Source organism: Oryzias latipes, chromosome 5 (assembly GCF_002234675.1).
Source record: "Oryzias latipes chromosome 5, ASM223467v1".
Classification (NCBI taxonomy): Eukaryota; Metazoa; Chordata; class Actinopteri; order Beloniformes; family Adrianichthyidae; genus Oryzias; species Oryzias latipes.
In genome coordinates this window covers 19,720,738-19,743,056 of record NC_019863.2, presented here as the reverse complement: position 1 = coordinate 19,743,056, position 22,319 = coordinate 19,720,738, and the positions used below count along the sequence as shown (strand labels likewise).

Below are 22,319 nucleotides of genomic sequence, written 5' to 3'. Positions count from 1 at the left end.
AGGTGCTCGGCGGGACCCTCAAGTGCTTGCTGGCTTATTCCATTTTCATTCCCCCTATAGAGTTCCCTGAGCCCACAAGTGTTTTAGCCCTCTTTTTTCTCTCCTCAATCCACCCCTAAGCGGCTCTTTGTAAGTAGAATGGCTCACTTTTCTCAGGGCCCGAAGCTGGCAGCTTTTTTTCTCTTTTTATTGTCCACCACAGAGCTTTTCTGTAGCTCATTGTATGTTTACTCAATGACTGGTCGCCGACCGTAATTCCAACTGTTTAGTTCCTCACAACATGGCCCCGCAGCCCCTCCTCCCATCGCCCCATCATGCAGCCATCCCTTCTCCAAGCCGCTGTGTTTTTATAAAGTTGCTCCTTATTGGGTCTCTCTTATCCGCTGAGCCAACACTTGCTGCTACACGGAGAAGGCTGTTTTGAAAGAGACCCAGATTGCTGGCCTGAAAAGAAATCCAGGTTTGACATAAACATTTACCTTTCTCCTGTCACGTACCTGTGAGAATCCCTGCCTTTCTGCTCCGGCGCTCCTTTTCTATGCCGCAGCACGGAGGAAACGCCCGCTGAGCCCATTTGGTTGCCAGCCCAGCTGTGCTCGGACAGAGGTCAATTTTCAGCCACAGTTTGCCTTTTATGTCAGCGGCACAATCAAAACAGTTGACAGCTGTGATTCACTGAGCCCAGAACCTGAGCGCAGCACTGCTATAACCACACCGAACTTAACCCCCGAAACTGTTAAAAGAAGAGATTAAAAAAAAGAGAAAACTCCAAAAGCTTCTTGTTTGGTTGCAAACATCACATTTCTGCTTGATGCACCATAAGATTCACAGTCACATATCAACGGCTGACATGCTCTCTGTTGGAGAAGAGGGAAGTGTAAAAGGTAAAGTTCAGGTTAGTTTGGAGTTTTTCAGCAAGTTTTTAGGAGCTAAAGTGAATCCTGAGAAAAGATTTGTATCAAACTGGATGCGGTTGCACATCTGTTTCTGGACATCCTGTCAGATCTTAAACCTCAGTTTAAGATATAGTCATTCTAACTAAAACAAATCAAACTCTTTTTATAATGCACTTTTTACAAAAGTGTTCCTCAGTCCAAGATCCATCAAAAAAGAGCCCTGCTAGAAAACTCAGTTATATTTTAAAAGCACCTATTGGTAACCAGTAATTGGAGCAATGAAAGGGATAAACAGAACGTGCAAAAAACAGAACAATACTAAACAGTTGGCTATAAAAAAAAAAAGATATGAATATTGAAAGATTTTAAATATTGGAAGAAGAAAAAAATTAAGTAAAGCATAAAAATCGGATTTGATTTTATGTTTTTTCTCATGTTCTGTTTTTAAGAATAAACTTTAATAACTAATAACGTATTTCAGTTAAAAACTTATTTGAACGCTTAAGGTTTGCAATGCAGAATCAAGTCTGCACCTTTTACAATTTAAAAAAAAAAAGTAAAATTCTAAATTCAGCATGTATCGGATTTATATAAAGGAATGAAAGTTTCCTTCTTACACTTTTATAGTCCTTGTCAGGATGTAGCCCTCACACACATGTAGAGGACATCACACTGATCCAGCCCGGCTCTTCTAAATGCATGAATTACCTTTTCAAGGTCACCATAAAAAAGGCGTCACTTTGGCCAGGAGGTGAAGTTGAGAAAAGCTGACTTTGAAGAGAGTTGAAGCTCATGGATGTGGACAACCAGGATAAAGAAGACAGGAAGTCTTTAAATGGATTTAAAGAATGAAATCATAACAGCCCCTTCTGGTATTCAAAGTAAAATATGTGTATTTTCTTTTTGATAGAATGAGTTTTACCGAATAAAATGGCAGTGAAGATTATCATTTATGTACAAACAGTTTGATTATTGCCCTACATGGACTGATCTGGAATTTGCTAATGTACCATTTGCTAACTATTTATTCTTTTCTTGGTTTTATTTTTGTTCTATCTGTCCTTTAAGAGGCAATCAGCAGTGAATTGTTGCTTAATAGAATTATAAATTTAGTGTCAGAACTCTAACATGAATTCTTGAATAACAGCAAAGGTTCTGGTTTGGACCAAATGTCCGTAAGGAAATTTCAGATGTTATCAGAAGTGGGATGTAGCCTCCAGATTACATCAGCGTTCCTGGTTCTGGCTCTGTTTGTTGACGATCTCCATGTCCTTTCCTAGGCCCTAAGGCAGGGGTCCTCGTGAGCTACTGCCCTGCTTGTTTCGCAGCTAACCCCGCTTCAGTAATTGCTGATTGGCTGGATTGAGTGAGCCCAGTTTCAGACTGACTGAACACACCTGATCCAGGTGACCGGTAACTACCGAAGCATGGTTGGCTGCAACACAAGCAGGGCGGTAGTTCACAAGGAACATGGTTGGAGATCACTACTCTAAGGGAAGGGGGTGGGGTCCCACACTCATGTTTGAGTCACTATGGCGACAGTGTGTGGTCATCGGTGCGCTCTGGTCGGAGAGCCGTGGGTCGGACTAGAATAGGCCAGCGGTGGGCTCTGAAAGGAGAAACAGGTAAGATTAGACGAGCCTTTTGTCAGAAGCACACAATGTCCTGCAGTCAGATTTAAGAAGCCCCCACCCTGTCAAGCTGTTTATTTCATTGTGTGCGAGTGGCTGTGTGAAGGGGTGTGTGTGTGTGGTGAAAGTGCGGCAGAAAAAGCAGTGTAGCTTTATGGCGCTCAGCAGCCTTCCTTCTCCTTCACAACGCAGCCTGTCACTCGGCATTAGCGTTGCCGCACCAGCAATCATCATTCCATGCCTCCTGCTAATTGCAGACACAGCTGGGTATCAGCAGGATGTGCCCCCCCCCTCTCTTCTCTTCTCTTTCCACACACACAGCTTACATACTTGGCCTTAATCTTAACACAGCAATGACAAAACAGACGTTTGATCTCTCTTCACTGAGCACAAACTCTCCTGTCATCCTCTTTGCTTTATGGACAAAAACTGATATATGTGTTTAAACCACTTTTTCTTTCATTCACTCAAACATGCACATGCTCTCAACCTCATGCATAGAGGTGATAGGGTGGCGAAAAACATATATTCAGCTCTTGAAACTCACATTTCTGAACAGTCAGCCAGGATTCAGTCCTTTTGATCACTTGTTGCAAAATTGAATTATCTTCCAAGAACATTTTCTTAAATGTGCATCAAATGACTGGAGAAAATGACAACTCTTGTGCAAAGTGGAAACAATCTGGACACCTAGAAACCTGATTATAAATGACCAAGTCTGCCTCTCAAACATTTTAGGCTGTTTACAGCCTAAGTGCTATTTTAGCAAAAAGCCCTAGCCTATTGTTTGATTGTGAATAATAGTTCTGCACAATTGTTTTCTTTTGTTTCATTTTAAATTCTTACCGGGTCTTTTTTTTAAATTTAAATTTGTGGTTAAAGCCTGGAAACCACCAGTTACCTTGGAAAAAACATATCATGACAGGGATGGTGAAAAAAATAAGATGCACTCTGTTTAAAAAATGCAATTTATTTGCATTGCTATTGTTGTAGGTGTTGTTTTTGTAAAGAAAGATGGAAAGTTCCCCACAGTTATGAAATAAAATTCAAACATTGGCCAATTACATTGCAGCTAATAACAAGTAGTGTAAAAATCTGCAGATTTGTGGTCTTCTGGAAACTGTGGACAGACTCTTTATTTAAAAAATGTGGCTTTATTTCAAATATTCAACCAGTGAGTCACCTTTAGTTAAAGACTTTACTAAGTTAAAGTCAACAATTCTCTGAATGATTTAAACAGAATTGTTTATCTGTAATCACTTAATATCATTAAGATCAGGGGTGTTCAAACCTTTTGCAGAGGGCCAGATATGGTGATGTGAAAATGTTAGGTCAACCATTCAGCCTGGTATTCTTTAAACTATTTTAAAAACATTAACTGCAAATGAACCCTATTTAATGATTTTTCTTTTTTTCTAAGAACATCTAAATATGTTATTTACCAAAGTTGCTGTCAATATTTTAAACTGTTCCTTTCTAGTTGTTTCTAGTTCATTTCAGACGCAGTTGTTTCACACTACACTGAAAAATGTGCCAATTTCAGGTACACACATACAGGTTTACAGCAGCTTAAACGTATTTAAGCCCGTTTTTAGAGAGTGCTGGGAGCTGCAAATTCTTGATTTGATAGAAGAAGCCTGCGGGCCGGTGAAAATGTGAACACGGGCCACATTTCGCCCATGGGCCGGACTGGGACATGCCTGATTTAGATTATCGTGATGGTTTGTATCGCCATTGGAACTAATTTAGCAGCTCTGATTCATTATCATGAGTTTCATAAGAAAGGTTTCATATTAAAACCCATTGATTCAGAAAAGACCAATAAGTCATTATCTCCCATGCTTAAAGGTTTTCCAAAAATAAGCCAATGGACTTGTGGTTGGACCGAACAAAACCCTCAGTTTGCTTGGTCCTGCCCAACTACCCAATTTTGTTTGGTAAGTTTATGCGAACACCAGTCAAATATGGCCGACCTGCATAAGGCTTAATTTTTTTCCATTCAAAATCATCTAAACAACATCAGAGATCATTTTTCGAGTTTCCATGTTGACTTTCTCATTATACAAGATTTGTTATAATTTGTACCTTTATAGAATTTCTTTCTAAAAATGTGGCTTTAAAGTCTTCACTCAATCATTTCTGTTATTTTTACTGTTTAACTCTAATGGAGACAATATTTTCTTCATAGACTTTGGCGCCAGAGTTTGCTATAAGCGCAACACTGTAAAATTAGCACATCCAACACTAAGTCACTCATTTTAAAAGCCAACGTATTGACTATAAAAAGACTGATGCACAGAAAAAGATCTATTTTTCAAAAATAATTTAAACGTAATCGTAAGTCTGACATGGATCATTTTTGATCAGTTGTTTTCAGCAGTTTAACCTAAATAGGAACCATAACCAATTCACTTCCAGCCCCAACTTTCCTAAAAGTTTTAGCTTACTCAGACCCTCCCACCCCCACATGTCTCTTTGCATTCAGTCTCTGTGTGGACTCCTGGTCCCTTCAAGGTCAGTGGCACCAGCAGAGGTCCCACTGCAGCAATTACATGCAGCCACACACACATGCATACACGTGCACAGGAGGCAAAAAGAGGCAGAGTCCCAAGCTGCTTGTAATCTGTGTCCCCCCCACAGAGAGGCCCCTCTTCAGCTCCACATTCCTGCCTCTCAGCAGCACAAAAGCTCCTGAGTAGCCTCACAAAGCGAAGCCTGTGACCTAACAAATGTTTTGCCCTTTGTGCGTTTGTGAGCGCGCACGTGAACGGTTATGAGGAGCGCTTTAACCCCTTCAAATCCAGTACCGTCATCGTACTGGAAACTGTCCCTCACTGAAGTTTTTGTATGGGTGAGTGATGCTGATGTGCTTTTATAGTCCTCATATTTCTCTGGATTCAGTGGGGTGTGGGAGGGTTCCTGCAGTTTGAACTCAGTAAAACAGCTGCAAGTGGGAGTGGGAAAAGTTTCCAGTCCCTCTGCAGCGTGCACGACTTCCTGCATGGTCGATTCTCACATTTCAGATCAAACTTTCCACTTTGTTCATATGCAACGTAGTGAAAAAGTGTGAAAAACATTAAAACTGTAAATGTTTGAATAATTAAAATATCTTACTGAGATTAAAACATCTGTTTTCATGTGCAGGTGATAAGACTTATCTTATGATTTACATGCACAGCAACATGCTATATCATGGTCAGAAACTATTCAATTTCCAGAGATGCTGCTGTTACAGCATCCGCTCCTTAAAGTTCTTGGAGTCTTAGTTTCCTTTGGCAGGAAACTGGGATCTGCAATGTCCATCTTTCAAAAATGAAACCGTTTCACATTTTTTTTGTCACTACTTTAATAGTTTAGTGCTTTGTGACGATTTGTTCTTGTGAGTCACTTGTTCTCGCCCTTGTGTCGCCGGAAGTCTTTAAAAAAGAAAAGCTTCTACATAAAAAAAAGAGAGCAAAAACTGCTATTATCAATGGCTGTTATTATTTAACCCACGTCGTTTAATCTGTATAACTATGTTAGAATTGGTCTGTATAAATGACCAACAGATTAGATTACAGAGATTTGTTGTACTGAAACTGAAAATTTCTAACACTCCCCCAGTCACCACCCTTGCTTTTGTTAGTAGAGCACACCTGGTCGGGGTAATTCACAGCAGTTAGGGAGAGTGGAGAGTTTTGGAAAACAAGCAGCACGTTGGCCCATAAAGCTAGTATCTCTATACATAAATTAATATAAAGGTAACTACTTAGTAAAGTGGTAAAGTGGGGACGGGGTGACCCACTCCGTTCATCTTTTGATCTACTGCATTAATCATAATTGAAAACAAAATCATAATTAAAAGTCGACTGGGAACACTTTCTCACTTTTTTTGATAAAATTAAAGAACATGTCTGTTTCCTTGCCCCCTTTCCCATCCACGCTACTCGGAACTCTCGGTTTACATCCTCGTCCTCTAGCTTACAGCCCCTCACACACCCAATCTAACATTACTCATGCAACAAAGCACTATTGAAGCTATTCAGACAAGGAAAACTAAGATAAAGATGGATCTATTTGTCTGCAAGTGGATGCAGGTCAGGGAGGTTGTGGCCCGCATAACGAATTCCAAAAATACGTAGTATTTTAAACTGCCTTTTTTTTTCCGTCTGCTCCTGATTTACAATTATATGAATAAAGAAATACTCAGAAATGCAGTTTTAAGTTTAATTATCTTTATATATAGCCTCCATTGTCAGAAAAACGCCACAAGAACATGTTAAAAATGCCAAAAAATACAATTTGCATTGTATTGGGTCTGTAACCTATGATGTCCTCTTGCAAATTTTAGTGCAACATTTCTGCATCTCCTAATTGTGATTCCACTTGAGCACTGCTGCTATCTTTAGTTCAGATTTGGGTTTTGAACGTGGACAGATGCTAGCCAGCATCTGTTTTGAACTTGGTGCAAAGCACTACTTGGTCCAGCAGCTCCTGCTGATGGAGCAACTGTTCAGTGACAGAGCAGTGAAGCAGCAGAGCAGTCTCTCAGCGGCCTGCTGACACCCTGAACCCTGCACTCATGTTTTCTCACAGATTAGAAAGGAACAAGTCTGTGGGGTTAGGCACCAGCCCCTTGAATGAGGTAAGGTGGAGGGGAAGGATGGAGAGGTGTGTTATTTTTGCATTTTTTACCCCCCAAGAGCCGTGTGAAGAACTGGGTGTGAACACAGGCGAGGTTTGTGAGAGTGGCAGTGGCTGGTGTCAGATGGGGGCAGGAGGTTGCTCGATCTCCCGGCTCCCACTCAAAGGGGGACGGACTGGCAGAGTTATTTGTGTGTGTTTTTGTTCGTGTGTGTGTGAGTGTGTGTAGGTGTGTGTGTGTATGTAAAGGTAGGGGTTCATCAGTATGTTGTGAAGTGACGAAGCACCCAAATGCTCTCACAGATAACCCGGTCGCCCCCCCTCCACTTTAGATGGAGCTCGTTAGTGTCACAGATTTGAACCCGTCGGGTTATGGCATTAAGCATTCAGAGCCATGTTGCGCTTGTTTTGGCTGTCGGCAAGTGCGAACCCCCCGCTGGTCTTCATGCAGCCCATAAAGCAGAGCTGAGTTCGTCTGTTCTGATGATTTTCTTTTGTTTGACGTGGGGGGGTTGAGGGCGGGTGGGGGGATAGAGCTTGTTCATTTGGCGAGCTCAGTGAGAGTTGAAGTCGAATTCGGTTTCACCAACATGTGGACAGCGTCTTCCCCTCCTCTATACGGGGGAGGGTTCACCTGTCTCCCAGTTTGAAGCTGGTCAGAAGTTTTCATGTTCCTGCTAAAAAGCAGACAGACTCTGTGGTTCCACATTGGGGGGGTGAGTGAAATTTTGGTCCAGAAGTGGTGTCAAGATACCATTTGGAGGGGAAAAGTCGCAGCAAAAGAAATGACAATTGGAGACATATCTGTTTGAATTCATGAAATGGAGAAGCTGTGAGGCTTTGTGCTAAAAGTTAAGAATCTGCTGTGAAAAACAGAAAAATTGCTATGACTCCTTTCTATTGGGATTGATCCTCCCAAAAATATCATTAGAAAAGACCGTTATAGTATATCTGTTTTTATGAAAGCCTCAAAAAAGACCATCTTGTGGCAGGATATATTTTACGTTCTTTTGGTAATTTTGGATTTAAAAAGGGAAACAAATGCTCCCTCTTTCTAAGAAAAATGGGTTCCTGTTAACTTGGTCATTCATTTTGTGAGTAATGTAAAGTGATGTGGCTCAGGACTAACAGTCCTTCTTTTCTATTTTCTCAAAATCAAAAAACCTGTCGATTCTGCAGAGCAGTAGTAGTTCATTAGAAATTACCATCCGAGTTGTAGGCAGGACTGTTGGCAAGGAGTAAGCCCACCCCCATTCCCATTGTCTCTATGTTTACACGCTTTCCCAGTAGCTTACAGCCCCTCACAGCCCATACCTAGCATTAGCGGTGCAACAAAAATGGTGAGCAATATTGGAGATATCTGGCCGTACAGTTTGGAGTCAGATTCCAGCTCAATTGAGGAAAACAAAGACACACATGGATCTGTTTGTCTGCAAGTGGATGCAATAATAGGAAACAGAGCAGGGAGTTACAAGCTTTTACAAATGGCACTTTTTGCGTCTGTTCCTGATCACGATTTGAATAAAGAAATACCTAGAAACACAATTTTAAGCTTAGTTTTCCTAATATATGTCTTTCATCTTCAGAAAATGCCACATAAACATTTCAAAAATACCAAAAGAACTATTTTTATCGGAGTGGGCCTTTAAAAAGCAGGATGATTTTTCAGACAGTTAGCCAAAGGCAAACTTATTCAGATCAGCTGATTTGTCCATCTGTCTGGCCTCATTACTATTGAATCACATTTAAATATCAATTCAAAACTAGCTGCTTTATCCAGACTTTGCTTTTTTGCTTCTTCTTTTTTGCTTGCTTTTTTTTTAGAATGTAAGCAGAACAACGAAACATTTTGCATATGTTTTTCACACAGATGACTTCAATGTAGAAATAGCTCCAACAATTTCAAAAATGTGATACAATTCTGACAAAATTAGACACATTTGACACAACAAGCAAACCTTTAAAGATCATTTTAACTTGACTCTTGCTTAACTGTTCTAAAAATAGCTACTTTAGTTTTAAATGTACTAATAAAGCTTAAAAATTGTTCTAACTAAAGTTAGTTGAGTTGATGTTTTGCTCGATGAAAAGAAAAAAATCAATAAGTAAAGCCAACTCAATCTTAGAAATATAAAATCCATTGTTTAATCTAGACACCTTTTCCTTTTAAAGCACTGTTACATTTTTTTCATTATATTTTCATGTAAAAACTTTTTTCCTAATGAAAAGTACCTTGATTCAGCTTAAGTCACTATATGTGAATACAGTTTTTTCTAACAAAAAAAACTGGTTTAAATAGAGATTTGACAATCTTAGTTTAATTAAATTGTGTTGAGCTGAAAAATAAATTATGTTCTCAATCAAAATTGAATCAATTTATTATATTTTTATTAACACGCAGCAATATGCACTATTTATTGCAGACTTTTTTTTTTTTTTGACGTGAACATTGAATCCTGGCTGCGTTTGTCGCGTTTTTAAACGGTCATGCTTCCAAGTGAGCGGATGGCTTCAGTGAGGAGAAGTGTGACCTGCTCCCAGCATGCTTTGAGAAAGTCCACAGTTCTTAGAGAGGAACGGATTTTGGTCCACAGAGCGGAGCCAGCTACAGCAGCTGTGCTCCTGAGTGTACATGCGGGGTCACGCACACGCCCCCATCTGCCTGCGAGCTTTTGCGTTTCCTCCTGGATGACTCTCTTCAACCTTGGAATTATGTTCCACTGAGGGCAGCAGGGCCAGAGGCCCCCGCCATGAATATGTGGAGCAGATAATCATCTTGGTCGCCTTTCAGAAGTCGTCGCTAAAGAGCCACCAACTTTTTGTCATTATTCTATTTCAATTAGAATCAGCAGCAGCATTATGGACTGGGTCAAAATGTTTAGAATTCAGATGAACTGGAATTTTTGTGGACTGAACTGTCCTTTTCTTCGCCCACTAAAGCAGTTTGCTGTGAGTCATTAGGATCTTTATCCAGCACCTGTAGTCTTCTGCTGCTGCAGTTTGAGCAGCAGCTTTCCACTCTGATTCTGATTGTACTCTTCCATTCTCCTTATTTTCAGCTCAGATGAGCAACGTGCTGAAAAGTGATCAGGTCTCCATGGCGCCGGATTGAAATGAACTTATTTCTGTTTTGCAACATAAAAGAAAATACAGCACCAAATGGTTGCTGCAAAAATGGTTGCAGATGGGATCTGCTTGGTGCAAAGCGTACAGAGAAAGGAGAAGCGAAGACAAGTGGATGATGGAAGGAGGGCGAGCAGCCAGTCAGAGGCTCAGTCACTCCAGGCCTGGCCTCTCGGCAGGGGGTTGTGTTCGGGGCGAGATCACAGGCCTGCTGCCACGCTGAAGCCTTCACAGGCACACAGCGACAGAGAGGAGGCTGCTGGCAGCAGGTCGCCTCTGTGATTCACCCCGGACTGCTCTGCCTCACCACCGCCATTTCTGACGTCCCTGCTGCACCAACCGAGCTCCACCTGCAGGGAAACCTGCCCTCCCCCCTACTGCTCACAGCTCCAGCAGCAGGTCTAAGGCAGCCTGGAGGATGTGATCAACAACAAGTGACACAAAGGAGTGATGAAGCACAGATCACTTGTAAGCTAGACAAACAGTTCGATGGATATAAAGTGGCCATATTGTGTTTTTCAAGGTGGCTCCATCTTTACCTTGATTTTCACACTTGCATTAATTTTTTTCAGGTTTTAGGATAAAACTATGTTGCTAGTTTTAGTTGCTAGCTCACATTGCGTGATTGCTTTGTTCTGGCCGTCTTTTGATCGACTTAGGAGGTGAAAAATCAGGCCGTTGTAAAAAGAGACAGAAAACAAGGGTTTTATGATTTTTGTGGCAGTGAATCAGCTGTTGTTGACGAGAACACACAACCCCCCCTTAACTTTCTCACGAGAGTCTCTTGTCCGGCTCTGTAAACGGAGCAGCTCGTTTCTGTGATCTCGTCAGGAATCCTTCCGGTCAACCAAGTCTGACTGACAGTAGTAAGTCTGGTCTGGTTGATTTAGTCTACCTGGATCTGGCTAGTCAGGAACTGCAGTAACCTGAGGTGGAAAAGTAGAAAACTTTTACAAACTATAATTCTTTTCCCACATCCCAGAAAATGTGTTTAGGTGGAAAAATAGTAAAAACCTGTGAGACATTCAGAGAAAGATAAATGTGATTTCTGAACTAACACTGACAAAAATGAATGCAGATATCACACACTGCGGTCTGCAGTTTAGGTACAAAATAAATGGGATTTCTTTTTTGTCAGACTGTTTAAAGGCAATAAAAAAAGAAAATCAAACTATGTTAAAACACTCCACTCCACTGGTGGGTAAAAGCAATGCAGCTTTCTGCTTGCAGTTGGATCAACTGGTAGCAGCAGAGAAACTAAACGCAGATTCTCTGTTTGGTTCAGACTCTACGTTCTACCAGCTGAATGTTTCCTGCATATCTCAACCCTCTGCTGGGTTTGTAGAGGGCCAGGACGACGGTTACTAGGGTCCTACAATAACTGGTAACCAGTTTACCAACTTTAGAACAAGATTGATGTTGTCAGGTCTGGTTTTAGTCCAAATTCTGGAAGTGTTCTAAAGTGAGCTGCAGTTTTCGAGTCTTTTTTTGGAAAAGAGAGAAGATAGTTATACCGGTAGTAATTCATTCTGCAGGAGATGAAGGCATGTTATCACCTTCTACAAATTTGGATATGTGAATTTTTAGTCTCTGCTTGATTGAGATAGTCCACTAAGATGTCAACGTTGGCTTTTGATTTTCAATCCCTCTTTCCTTTTTGTTTACCAAAAAAACAATGACTTCTGTCTGCCATTGTTTAACTGAGAAAGCTTGACAGCCTCCATGAGTTTATCTGCTCCAAGTAAAGGTAAATTTCATCTACATAGAAGTCGGAAACATCAGTGTGCATGATATGATCCAGGGGCAGCATGTCGAGATTAAAGAGGAGACATCCAACAATCGGACCACACCGTCTGACATGGAGACTCCTAACTTTATGATCGCCACAAGAAAGCATTGCTCCACCTTTAATGATTAGATCTGACCCAACTTTTGAGTAACCCATGTTGAGTAACCCATGTGCTCGTTGACGTTGGGAGTGGGGTCATCTGAAACCCACAAGACTGCGAGCTGAACTTTTTTTTCCAAGGACTTTTTGTGTTTTCCTGGTGTCCCCCCTGAAGCAACTTAGTGTCCTGATTGTAAGGAAAATAAAAAATAAATACATATAAGTAAATAAAGCAGCTTTTTGGCACAACAGATAAAAGGTTTGCATTTCTTTTAAGAACATGTGGTTATCAGATGTTAAAAAGATAACAAAGAGACGCGATTTGGAGGTTATACCCCAGTCCTATCATAACTAGGCATTTTTATGAAGTGTTGTTAAAACAGAATTAGGAATCGCCCTCCTTTCCGACATGTAATGACTGCTTTTGCAGCTTCCTCCTTCCTCTTCATTTTACTTCCTTCCCTCTTTGTGGCCTGACCCCTGATTTGACCCTGGCTGCTGAGAGTCACTTTATATTAATATCAGTCTGCATACTTCATGATTGAATAATTAGACTGGCAGCAGCCTGCGCATAGAGCAGAACGTTTGCAGCCTTTCGGCTCCTTTGGAGCGGAACGGCTGCAGACTGGAAAGTCAGTGTGAGTGATCCTGACAGAGTTCAGGTTAGCTGAAACGCGAGGAGCTCAGAACAACCCAACTGTATATATTTCCTTATTTCTCCCATCCTTCTGCAGAAAACCCACATGAGCCAGATCAATTGCAGCATTTGAAAATTAAAGGTTAAACCAATCTAATAATGGTATCAATGGAGGACACAAACTTGTGTATGTCTTTATTACAGTACAGACCAAAGGTTTGGACACACCTTCCCATTCATTTGAATGAGAAAGTGTGTCCAAACTTTTGGTCTGTACTGTATATATGTGTGCGTATACAAATATCTCTAGGCAAGGCAAGGCAAGGCAAGTTTATTTGTATAGCACAATTCATACACAAAGTAATTCAAGGTGCTTCACAAAACAGAAAAATGCATTTAAATCACAATACATCATAGAAATAATCAACGTAAAATTTACTTTAAAAGAAAAGAAAAAATTTGAAAATTGATTTAAAAATAAAGGAAGGAAAGAAAAGTGCAGATAGGACCTTTCAGTCATATACACGGCTAAACAGAAATGTTTTAAGTCTAGATTTGAATATGAACACAGAAGAGGCCTGTCTTGCGACTTCAGGGAGGCTGTTCCAGATTTTAGCTGCAGAATATTGAAACGCTGATTCCCCTTGTTTAGTTCTGACTCTGGGAATCAACAGGAGGCCGGCCCCTGAGGTCCTCAGAGTACGAGATGGTTCATATGGCACTAACATGCTAGAGATGTACTTTGGTGCACGGCCATGGAGAGACTTGTACACAAGCAGAGCTGCTTTGAAGACTATTCTTTGAGGTACAGGGAGCCAGTACCTCTGGCTCCCTGTACCGCCATCCACTGACATCCACTGACATCAGTCAGTTTTCATGACCTACGACTTAATGGCCAAGTTGGAATTTTTTATAGTACACCTGATTATAAGCCACACCCATTACATTTTTAAAGGTTAAAACATTTTGTAATTGCATAAGCCGCACCTGTTTATTAGCCGCATGTGCCCACATTGAAACGTGTTGTAGAATGAGGATGTGTATGTGCTGAAACTGGGGGTGCCCCGCGTGTGTAAGAAAGAGGGGAGAGCACGTGCAGTGCAAGAGGGAGCGCTCTCACTAGCTGCGTTTACATGGACAAAAGTAATCGGAAAGAATGCCTAATCGGAAGGAAAATGTGCCATGTAAACATGCCGTTCGGAATACTCTGCCCCGATCAGACTCGTTCGGATCAAAATTTCTTTCCGATAGGTGGGTTATGCCGATTGTTGATCCGATCATGTTGCATGTAAACAGCATGTAAACAACTACTGCTCTGGTTTACGTCACGCACAGATGGTGAGAAAGCTTTGGAGCGCATACAGGCCCGACCGGCTGCTCCATGCGAGTGAACTGTGTCTGTGAGCAGAGCAGCTGGAGTTATAGCTTTGTGTTTGTGGACAGGGGGATGGTGCTTTGTTACGTGTTTGTTACGGGTGCTTTGTTAGGCTTCCGTCCTGCCGCTCTTAGAAACTGTTCAAACAATCACGTGGATTAGTGTTTCCAGTCATGTCCAGACAAAATAAAAGCTGATGTTATTCCCACATATTTACGTGCAGCCAAGATGCAGATTGCAGCATTTTCTGCATGGATTTTACACATTGCTGTCATTCTTCTCTGCTTTTTGAACTGCTGTAACAATTGAATTTCCCCAAAGTGGGATCAATAAAGAATATCTCAAGAATTTGTGTTCATCAAACAATGCTAATGTTGTTAGCGCATGTTAGCCTTCTCCTAACCCTGGCTTCTTCCAGCTTCGTTCTTCCACAAAAAAAAACCCTGACCAAACGGATTAAAACTAAAACAAGCGAACAGGTGCTTCATAATATTCATAACATTAATAAAAGCACGTTTAGAATATCATCTCTTATATTACAGAGCTGCCGCATAACTGTATATGGCAGCTCACTTTCCCCTTCCGGTATTTTCAACACTACTGCCCACGCCCAAATGATTTATTCCGACCGAGAGTGTGACCATGTGAACGTTTGTTCTAATCGGAAATAGTTTTTCTGATCCCATGTACACGGTTGAATTCTAATCCGACCATTGATCCGATCAAGATATTCTGCCCATGTAACGGCGGCTACTCACTCTTACACTGCTCGCGCTCCTTCCTCACACACGCAGCGCGCTGACACACACACATACTCATCCTATATAGTTAATTCATTAGTTAGATAGTTAGTAGTTTATTTGTGAATGTTATTTGTTATTAATGAATATTACGTTGTAATTATTACTTTTACCGGTATTCAGTTGCAACATGGTCGCCAGGGGATTTTGTGTGGGAGGGGGGAGGGGTAAACCGCGACACCGCAACTCCTGCTTCATCACCGCAGTGATCAAAAATCCCACACCGTCACAGCTCTATTCCAAACAGTGCCTGTGATGCGGCAGTAAGACGGCAGCAATATGGCAGTAACAGCGCTAAGAGGGCTGGTTAAAAAAAACATACCGGTAAAAGTCACTGAGAGCAGCAGTAACTTACAGGCGCCTCCTGTGCACTGAAACCATGGAAGTCTTCCTCTTCAGTGTCGGATTGGAATAGCGTCAAATAGTCTTCGCCACACACTCTCTCAGTCTCTCCTTCGTTGTCGCTGTCAGTGTCACTCTCATTCTGAGGTAAATTCTCTCCTGAACTTGCGCTGTCCCCTCCGTCATGCAGCAGACCGGCTTTTCCAAACCCGTTGGTGATGGTGGATTTTTTCACACTGCTTTTAACGATTGCTTTTAACTTGAAAGCTGCGTCATATGCATTTCTTCTTGCATTATCCATGATGAGGGTCTTTTCGTGCTTTTCATTCACAAAGCAGGAATTTACATTAAACGTGCCTCTTCCTCGACACAAATACCGTATTCCCCCTGTATCACTCTTACCCTTTCTGCTTGAGCGCTCCTAGCGGTCGTTAGAAAAAATGCATAAAAAAATAGGAAGAATGCATCAATTAGCATGGATAAGACGCAGGGTTGAAAGCGTGTGACAAAAGTAGCGGTTTATAATCCAGAAATTACGGCAATCTATTCCAATGGAAATTTTACAATTTACCTTGCTGCACAGAAGCATCCTGTTCTAGAACCGTGCTGAAATTGACCATGTGTGATTGAGAAGATCTCGATCTTTCACCATTGTTTGTAAAGGCGGTCTGCAGCAATGATTTCATTCATCTGTGGACATGGAAGTGACTGGACCACTTGCATTTTGTTGTTTGGACTGGTAGGCAAAAATCGTGTGAAAATGCATATGATTTCATGGGACTGCGAATATATGCATTTGTGTACAAACATGTATTACATTTTCAAATCCTGATCTTTTCACACAAACTGTACATGCGTTCATACATACAGACTGATATATTTATACAAAAGTATTTATTTTTATGGATTCAAAAAGGCAGATATATATACAGTACAGACCAAAAGTTTGGAGACACCTTCCCATTCATTTGAATGAGCCCTCCGTCCTGCTTCCTCAGAGCTTGTTGGTCGTCCTTAGGTCTTCTTTGGATAAAGAGATTCTGGTTTTTGTTTGGTTTGTGACACTTCGAGCAAAAAAAGTTCAACAAATTTTCTTGTTGCTGGTTCCTTCTTTTTTTCATCTCTGTCCCTGGTACTGATGCTCCTGTGTGTTCTCACGGTTCTGTTCTTGTGTTCTTGTTGCAGCAATGGTACACCAGCACCATGAACCTGATAGGAACGTGGCTCACCGACCGGATGGACCTGCAGCTGCACGTTTATCAGCTCAAGATACTCATCAGGATCGTTAAAGTGAGAACTTTCATTCTCAAATCTCAGACTTATTTAAGCTGTTCATGTGTTTCTATATAAGGAATAATAAAAGAATTTGGTTTCATTGCTTTGTTTTTAAACAGGATCCATAGTTTGTTTTGTCATTTTATATGTTATTCTTTCATGGTATACAGAACATAAAAGAAGGTAAAAAAGAACTTAACTTTATGCCATAATTGTCTCTAATTGTCTGAGAAAAAGACATTTTAATGGAACAACAGTTTTGCTGACTAGCTTGTCTTCATCTTCCTTCTAACACAAACTTTTCTGGGGTCTTTTGTGATGTGGACCCTCTACAGCATACTTCAGCAAATATGACTTCAGTAGAAAACTGCAGTTCATGCTTGTAACCAATCAGCAGGCAGGCAAAGCATGAAACAAACTACGGTAGATGTCTACCCCATTATATCCGCATTTCAGCCACCCCACGGCGCAGATGCTGCAGCTAGCTGAAGCAAGAACTTCTCTCTAATCGATTACTGTAATCTGGGTTTGTATTCTGATAAAGTTTAAACTGGCACAAAACCAACCCCCCACTTGGAGAACATTATAAAGTTGCCGTTTGTTCAAATAACACAGAAGGAAGGTTGCAAAAGGAAGCATTTTTTTTTAATTAAAAAGTGGTTTTAATAAAAAAAAAATGAACATATGACCAGAATGGTTGCAAAAACATTTTTGATGTTTAGTCATTTGTTTTGTTTTAATGGCAACTATAATTCTTTTAATCGACCATTCTGATTTTATAGAAAGTTCACATGTGTACATTATTGTAGTTTTTTTTATTAGCAGGTGGATAGACTTAACAAAACTTACTTTACTTTGTCCCTCCCAACCCATTTTTTTAAATTAAGGTGGGTTGAGTAAACTCCCCTTAAAACCTTTGTACCACTTGAAGCTTAATTTTTCAATGTGCAGAATTAAGTGTGTGATGCCAGAGATAATTGCTTCTGTTTGTATATATCAGAGGTCAGAACATAACCATTATCTAAGCACTGCAGCAGAAAAATGCAAGATCTGCAATTGTCCAGTCTCCAGTGAAAGTCCAAACCTCACCCTGACCCAGACTCTGTGTTGGACGTTCAGAAATCTACACGAGCGTCCATGTACTGCAGACCAAATTTTTACACTGAAAACATCAGACAGGAAACACTTAAATGAGTTTCTTGCTGAAATAGGATCTATAAGTCGAAGTGACCTTAAACAAGACACTGAACCCCCCCATCTCTGCCCGTGGTCTGATTAATGACAGCTCTGCTGTTATTGCTGTAAGAAAGTGTATGTACGAATTGGACTGTGAAATTTAAGCCTGGTCTTTGTGATCAGTGATAAGACAGAACAGCCTGTCTCCCAACATTTCATCATCACAGGTGATAAAACCCCTTTCCTTTACTCATGATTTACTTTTCCTCTGTTTATGGCAGAAAAAGTACCGGGACTTCCGCCTGCAGGGTGTGCTGGACTCCACGCTGAACAGTAAGATGTACGAGACGGTGAGAAACCGCCTCACCCTGGAGGAGGCCACCGCATCAGTGAGGGAAGGAGGGATGCAGGGCATTTCCATGAGGGACAGCGATGAAGACGATAATGTTAACTAGATCCAATGGCTTGATGATTGTTTTTCAGGTGGTGGGGGTTAGGTTAAGTACTGCCTGAGAATCGCGCAGCCTTTTCCTGAGCTCAGATTGTTGTAACTGGTTTCTTCCTGCGTTTGGACTCTGTTGTACCTTCACGTTTGTGTCAGAGGTAGTAGAGACAGTGAATTTCTTGTGTCTGTAAACCTCAGTCTGTCAATGACGATGACCAAGCTTCTATGTCTACTCTCCCCGCTCTGTGGGGGGAGGCCATGGAAACGCTGCATTCTAGTGTGTAGCATGTCTGAAGCTACAGAGTTCTTCCCCGGACACAAACAGCAGACTCTACTGGTAGCAATGGGGATGATGAAGTGGATGGAAGCAGAGCTGAGCGCGCCGGCAGCTCCTGTACCCGACTGACCATGTCCCAACACACTGCTGCAAACAAAAAGCATGTTTTCTTTGTCAACCCCTCTTGGTCTCTGAACCACACCACCACCACCACAGAGAGTCACTCACAAGGAACATCCTGGTTTCTAAATCTTATATTTACTCCCCCCCACGGAGCATGAACTGAAAAGTTAGAATAAACCCACAAGAAGGTTTAGAATAATCAGGAGAAAAAAAATGCTTTTTTTCTGGCTGAACGTCTGAAAATGAAGTTAAAGTTAGTCATTCTATATTTCAATATGTTGATTTATGGAGCAAATCTGTTTCTCCTCATCTGTAAGCTCCATACATTCTAAGTTTGTTGTTGGATTCTGTGATTGATGTGATGCTTTAATGTTGCACATTAAACAGTGAAGGAAAGTTGCACTGAAGTTAAGGGTGAAATTGTTGGGAAATGCATTCATCACGTACAAAATTACATCGGTTAAAAACTATAGCGTAGAAACAGAATCTGTTTCGGATTAATCTACAGAAAACAAAAACAGTTGTGAATTTTTGAGAATTGTTATTTTTTCTTCTCTTTTTAATAAATCAGTTATCCTGATTGTGTCAACAGAGCAGGTAAATGGTTGTTTACCCTCTGGTTTACTAAAGATGCCTGGAAATGTTTTTGGAGGTCTACATGTGAGACCACAGAGATCTTAAGCTCACCTTTTGCAGGATTTGGAGAAAGAAAACGGAGTGTTATACTTTCCCTTACATTCTTCATTCATACATGTCTTTCCACAATGATTCAGACATAGAAGCATTAAAACAAGTATCCATCCTCCTCCAAAGATTAGAGAGTTTTGCAGCCTCATTGGAGGAGGACTCCTGACACGTCTGCAGCACAAATGAAGAGCAGTTCCTTTATTCTCAGTTAACTGTTATGTTTCTGTAAAATATCCTCAGGGAAAACCATTGTTTGTTCCAACTGTTTTATCCCTTCAGTATAATTTAAGACCAGTAAACAAAAATGTACCTGAAAGCAGAAGAATGACAACAAAAACAAATAAGAATGTGATGCAAACCAAACCATAAAAAACACAGTTTTCAAACTTTAGTCAGATGAACACAGATAGAGGACAAAGGTTGCCAAGTCTGACGTTTTGCTTCATTTTAAAATTTTACATTTTTCAGTCATGTGACAAGCGCGCTGACCGGGAAGGTACACTGCAGTCTAAGGCTACGTACACACCGCCCTCACCAACGGGCGTTCAACCAGCGACTTCTAATGAAAAGTCTATGTAAATGTGCATTTTGGGATTCCGCGTTCAATACTCTCGCGTATGCAAGTTTCTACGAGATTTTTCAGGCTTTACGTACAAAATGTGTAGCATTGAACCTGTGTTGCCAGTTAAACCAGGTTGAACTTTGACCGGTCAAGGACTTGCATTTGGTAGTGATGTATGGATGCCATCCCTTTAATTCATCGACATGCCAACAGTTAAAAAATCGATCACGGATGAGAAAAGAATGATTAGTGCCCAGATGGAATGACACCAAGCCTTTCATATATCGCCTGGAGCAAGATTTGCAACTTCTTCCAACCGTAGGTGGCAGACGTGCGCTGGTAAACAGTCAAAAAAGAAAAAGAAGGAGCCTCTCCTGCTGTCTCCAGTGTGAACATCATGGGCTTTGCCCGTGTCAAATGCACATGTGAACGTAGCTTTGGATGGCTGCTTACACCAAACTGATTTGGAATTAACTGAGTCTGTCAGTTTGTTTAAAATAATATTTCAGTCTCCTCTTAAAAAATAAGAAACAGAGTTTCTTGTTCTTATCACCCATTCCTAGCACCTCCAAACCCATAGATCCGAGAGGTAAAGAGAAAAGGAAATCCTTATAAATGTATAGGTAAGAGTTTAAATCTTTAATAATCCTGCATAGTACTTTTAAGCTTTAAGGTGTGTAAAAACCCTCTGTTCTCCAGAGGGACCTCCACTTAAAATGTGAAGCTACGCTAAAACTGGCTTTCTTCATTTTTAGTAGCCCAGGAAATGTTTTCTGTGATCTGGAAGCAAATTTAAAAGACCCACATTTTTTAAAGGTTCTGACAGAAGTACAGAAAAGAAAATTCTCCAAAGTAAAAAAAAAATGTTTGCATGAAACTATCCAGACTTGTCTTTGTGTTGTTATCAAGCTTGGATGGATGTTTATGTAGAAATATGTGAGGAAGTTTTATAATACCCCTCCAACCGGCCTGCTCGCTCTACAGCATCTCCAGGTCCTATTCCGTTAAATGTTTGTGTTTGTTTGAGTTGAGGCTCCAATTTCAGCTGGTCCTTCTGGGTTTGTGCGTCACGGACATGCTTGTGTGCTCTGTACCTTCTGCTTGGATGTGATCATCCACATTTGATGGGACTTAACCCCCCACCCCACCCCCAAGAGCCTGTAGTTTCCTTTTGTCAGCTCTTTTCTATGCTGCAGCTGTGCACGTGCTGCATATACCTGCTGTTCACTCCAAGTGTTTTTGCTCCGTGTGTGAAGCCACTGTTGGGTCATCTGGGAAAACCTGCATTTTCCAAGAATATTCCAATAAAAGGTGAATGGTGGGGGGGCCCTGTGTGTGTTTCTGCTCACTGACCTGATGATCGGCTTCATCTGCTCCACTTTTCTCAAGACGCTGCCTTGGCAGACTGCAAAAAATACATATTTGTTAATCCCTGACCTCTCCTCCTCCATAGTTCCTTAAGACGCTCCGTCTGAGATTAATGCCGTGGATTAAAGCCTCCGGCATCTTCAGGGCTGATATTACCGTCCAGAAGGAGATTGAAAGAATTGCCTCAGATCAAGTCTGCAAAGACCAAATTCAAATCCTCACAAATATGAAAGCTCAGACTCAAGTCAGGAGGATTACATATCATATAGGTTCAAATTAAAAGATGGCAGGATAGATTTTAATCATTAATGGACAGGAGGAAACAAATCCTTCTTGGAAAAAGACAATAAGATTTTTGGATGGGATTTCAGGAAAGTAGGTGAATCAAACTGCCAAAGAAAAATTTTGCTGCCATTTTTTAAAGTTTTAAAATATAAAAATTAAATGATTATATCTATATTGACTATTTCTGAAAATAAACCTGGATCTAAAGACGCAACTACACCTTTAAATGGTTTCCTATGTGTAAACATTAAGCATCTTAAATTAAAAAAGATTTCTTTGTTGTGCGCACATACAAAAATGCTGCTGTGGTTAGTCATCAATGATTTGGTTGGAAGGTTGACTGTAGCTTAGGATCAAGCAATTCATCATTGTTAGTCACAGTTTTATTTTTGTTAAAATTGAGATGTTTCTGATTTATAATTAGAAGTAGTTTTTTTTAATGTGCTATCCTAGACACTTTACCATTGGGAGTTGGGTCATTTAGACCCACTAGACAGTGCGCTGAATCTTTTTTCTTCAATGATTTGTGATCTTCACTGGTGTCCATGGATTACATGAAATCTTTCCACCTTTATCCACCTTTGTCATGGTAGGGAGAACACGTCAATGTAAGGGTGGGGTCATCTAAGAAAGCACAAGGGTTACGTAACTTATGGCCAGGAGCTGCTGTAGGACCCATCTTTTGAGGTGGTCTCAGTTTGTTTCCAATTGGTCTGAGCTCCACTTCTCCTCGATCTGAATAGGCTTCGTGCTCAGAGTGGAACAACTGGACCTAAACTTCCACCGTAGCCGGGGATTATGGGATG

General features: G+C 40.9%; 1 protein-coding gene across 17 annotated transcripts in view; it reads left to right on the top strand.

The window, feature by feature from the left end:
* cadps (calcium dependent secretion activator) overlaps positions 1 to 21,181 on the top strand; it is a 127,405-nt gene extending 106,224 nt beyond the window's left edge. For all 17 annotated transcript variants that reach the window (XM_023955068.1, XM_023955067.1, XM_023955070.1 and 14 more), the window contains 2 exons: positions 16,501 to 16,605; positions 18,048 to 21,181. In XM_023955068.1, the coding sequence (XP_023810836.1) occupies positions 16,501 to 16,605; positions 18,048 to 18,221 (279 nt within the window). In that variant the 3' untranslated portion in view covers positions 18,222 to 21,181. The remainder of the gene's footprint in view (positions 1 to 16,500; positions 16,606 to 18,047) is intronic.
* The last annotated feature ends 1,138 nt before the right edge of the window (positions 21,182 to 22,319 follow it).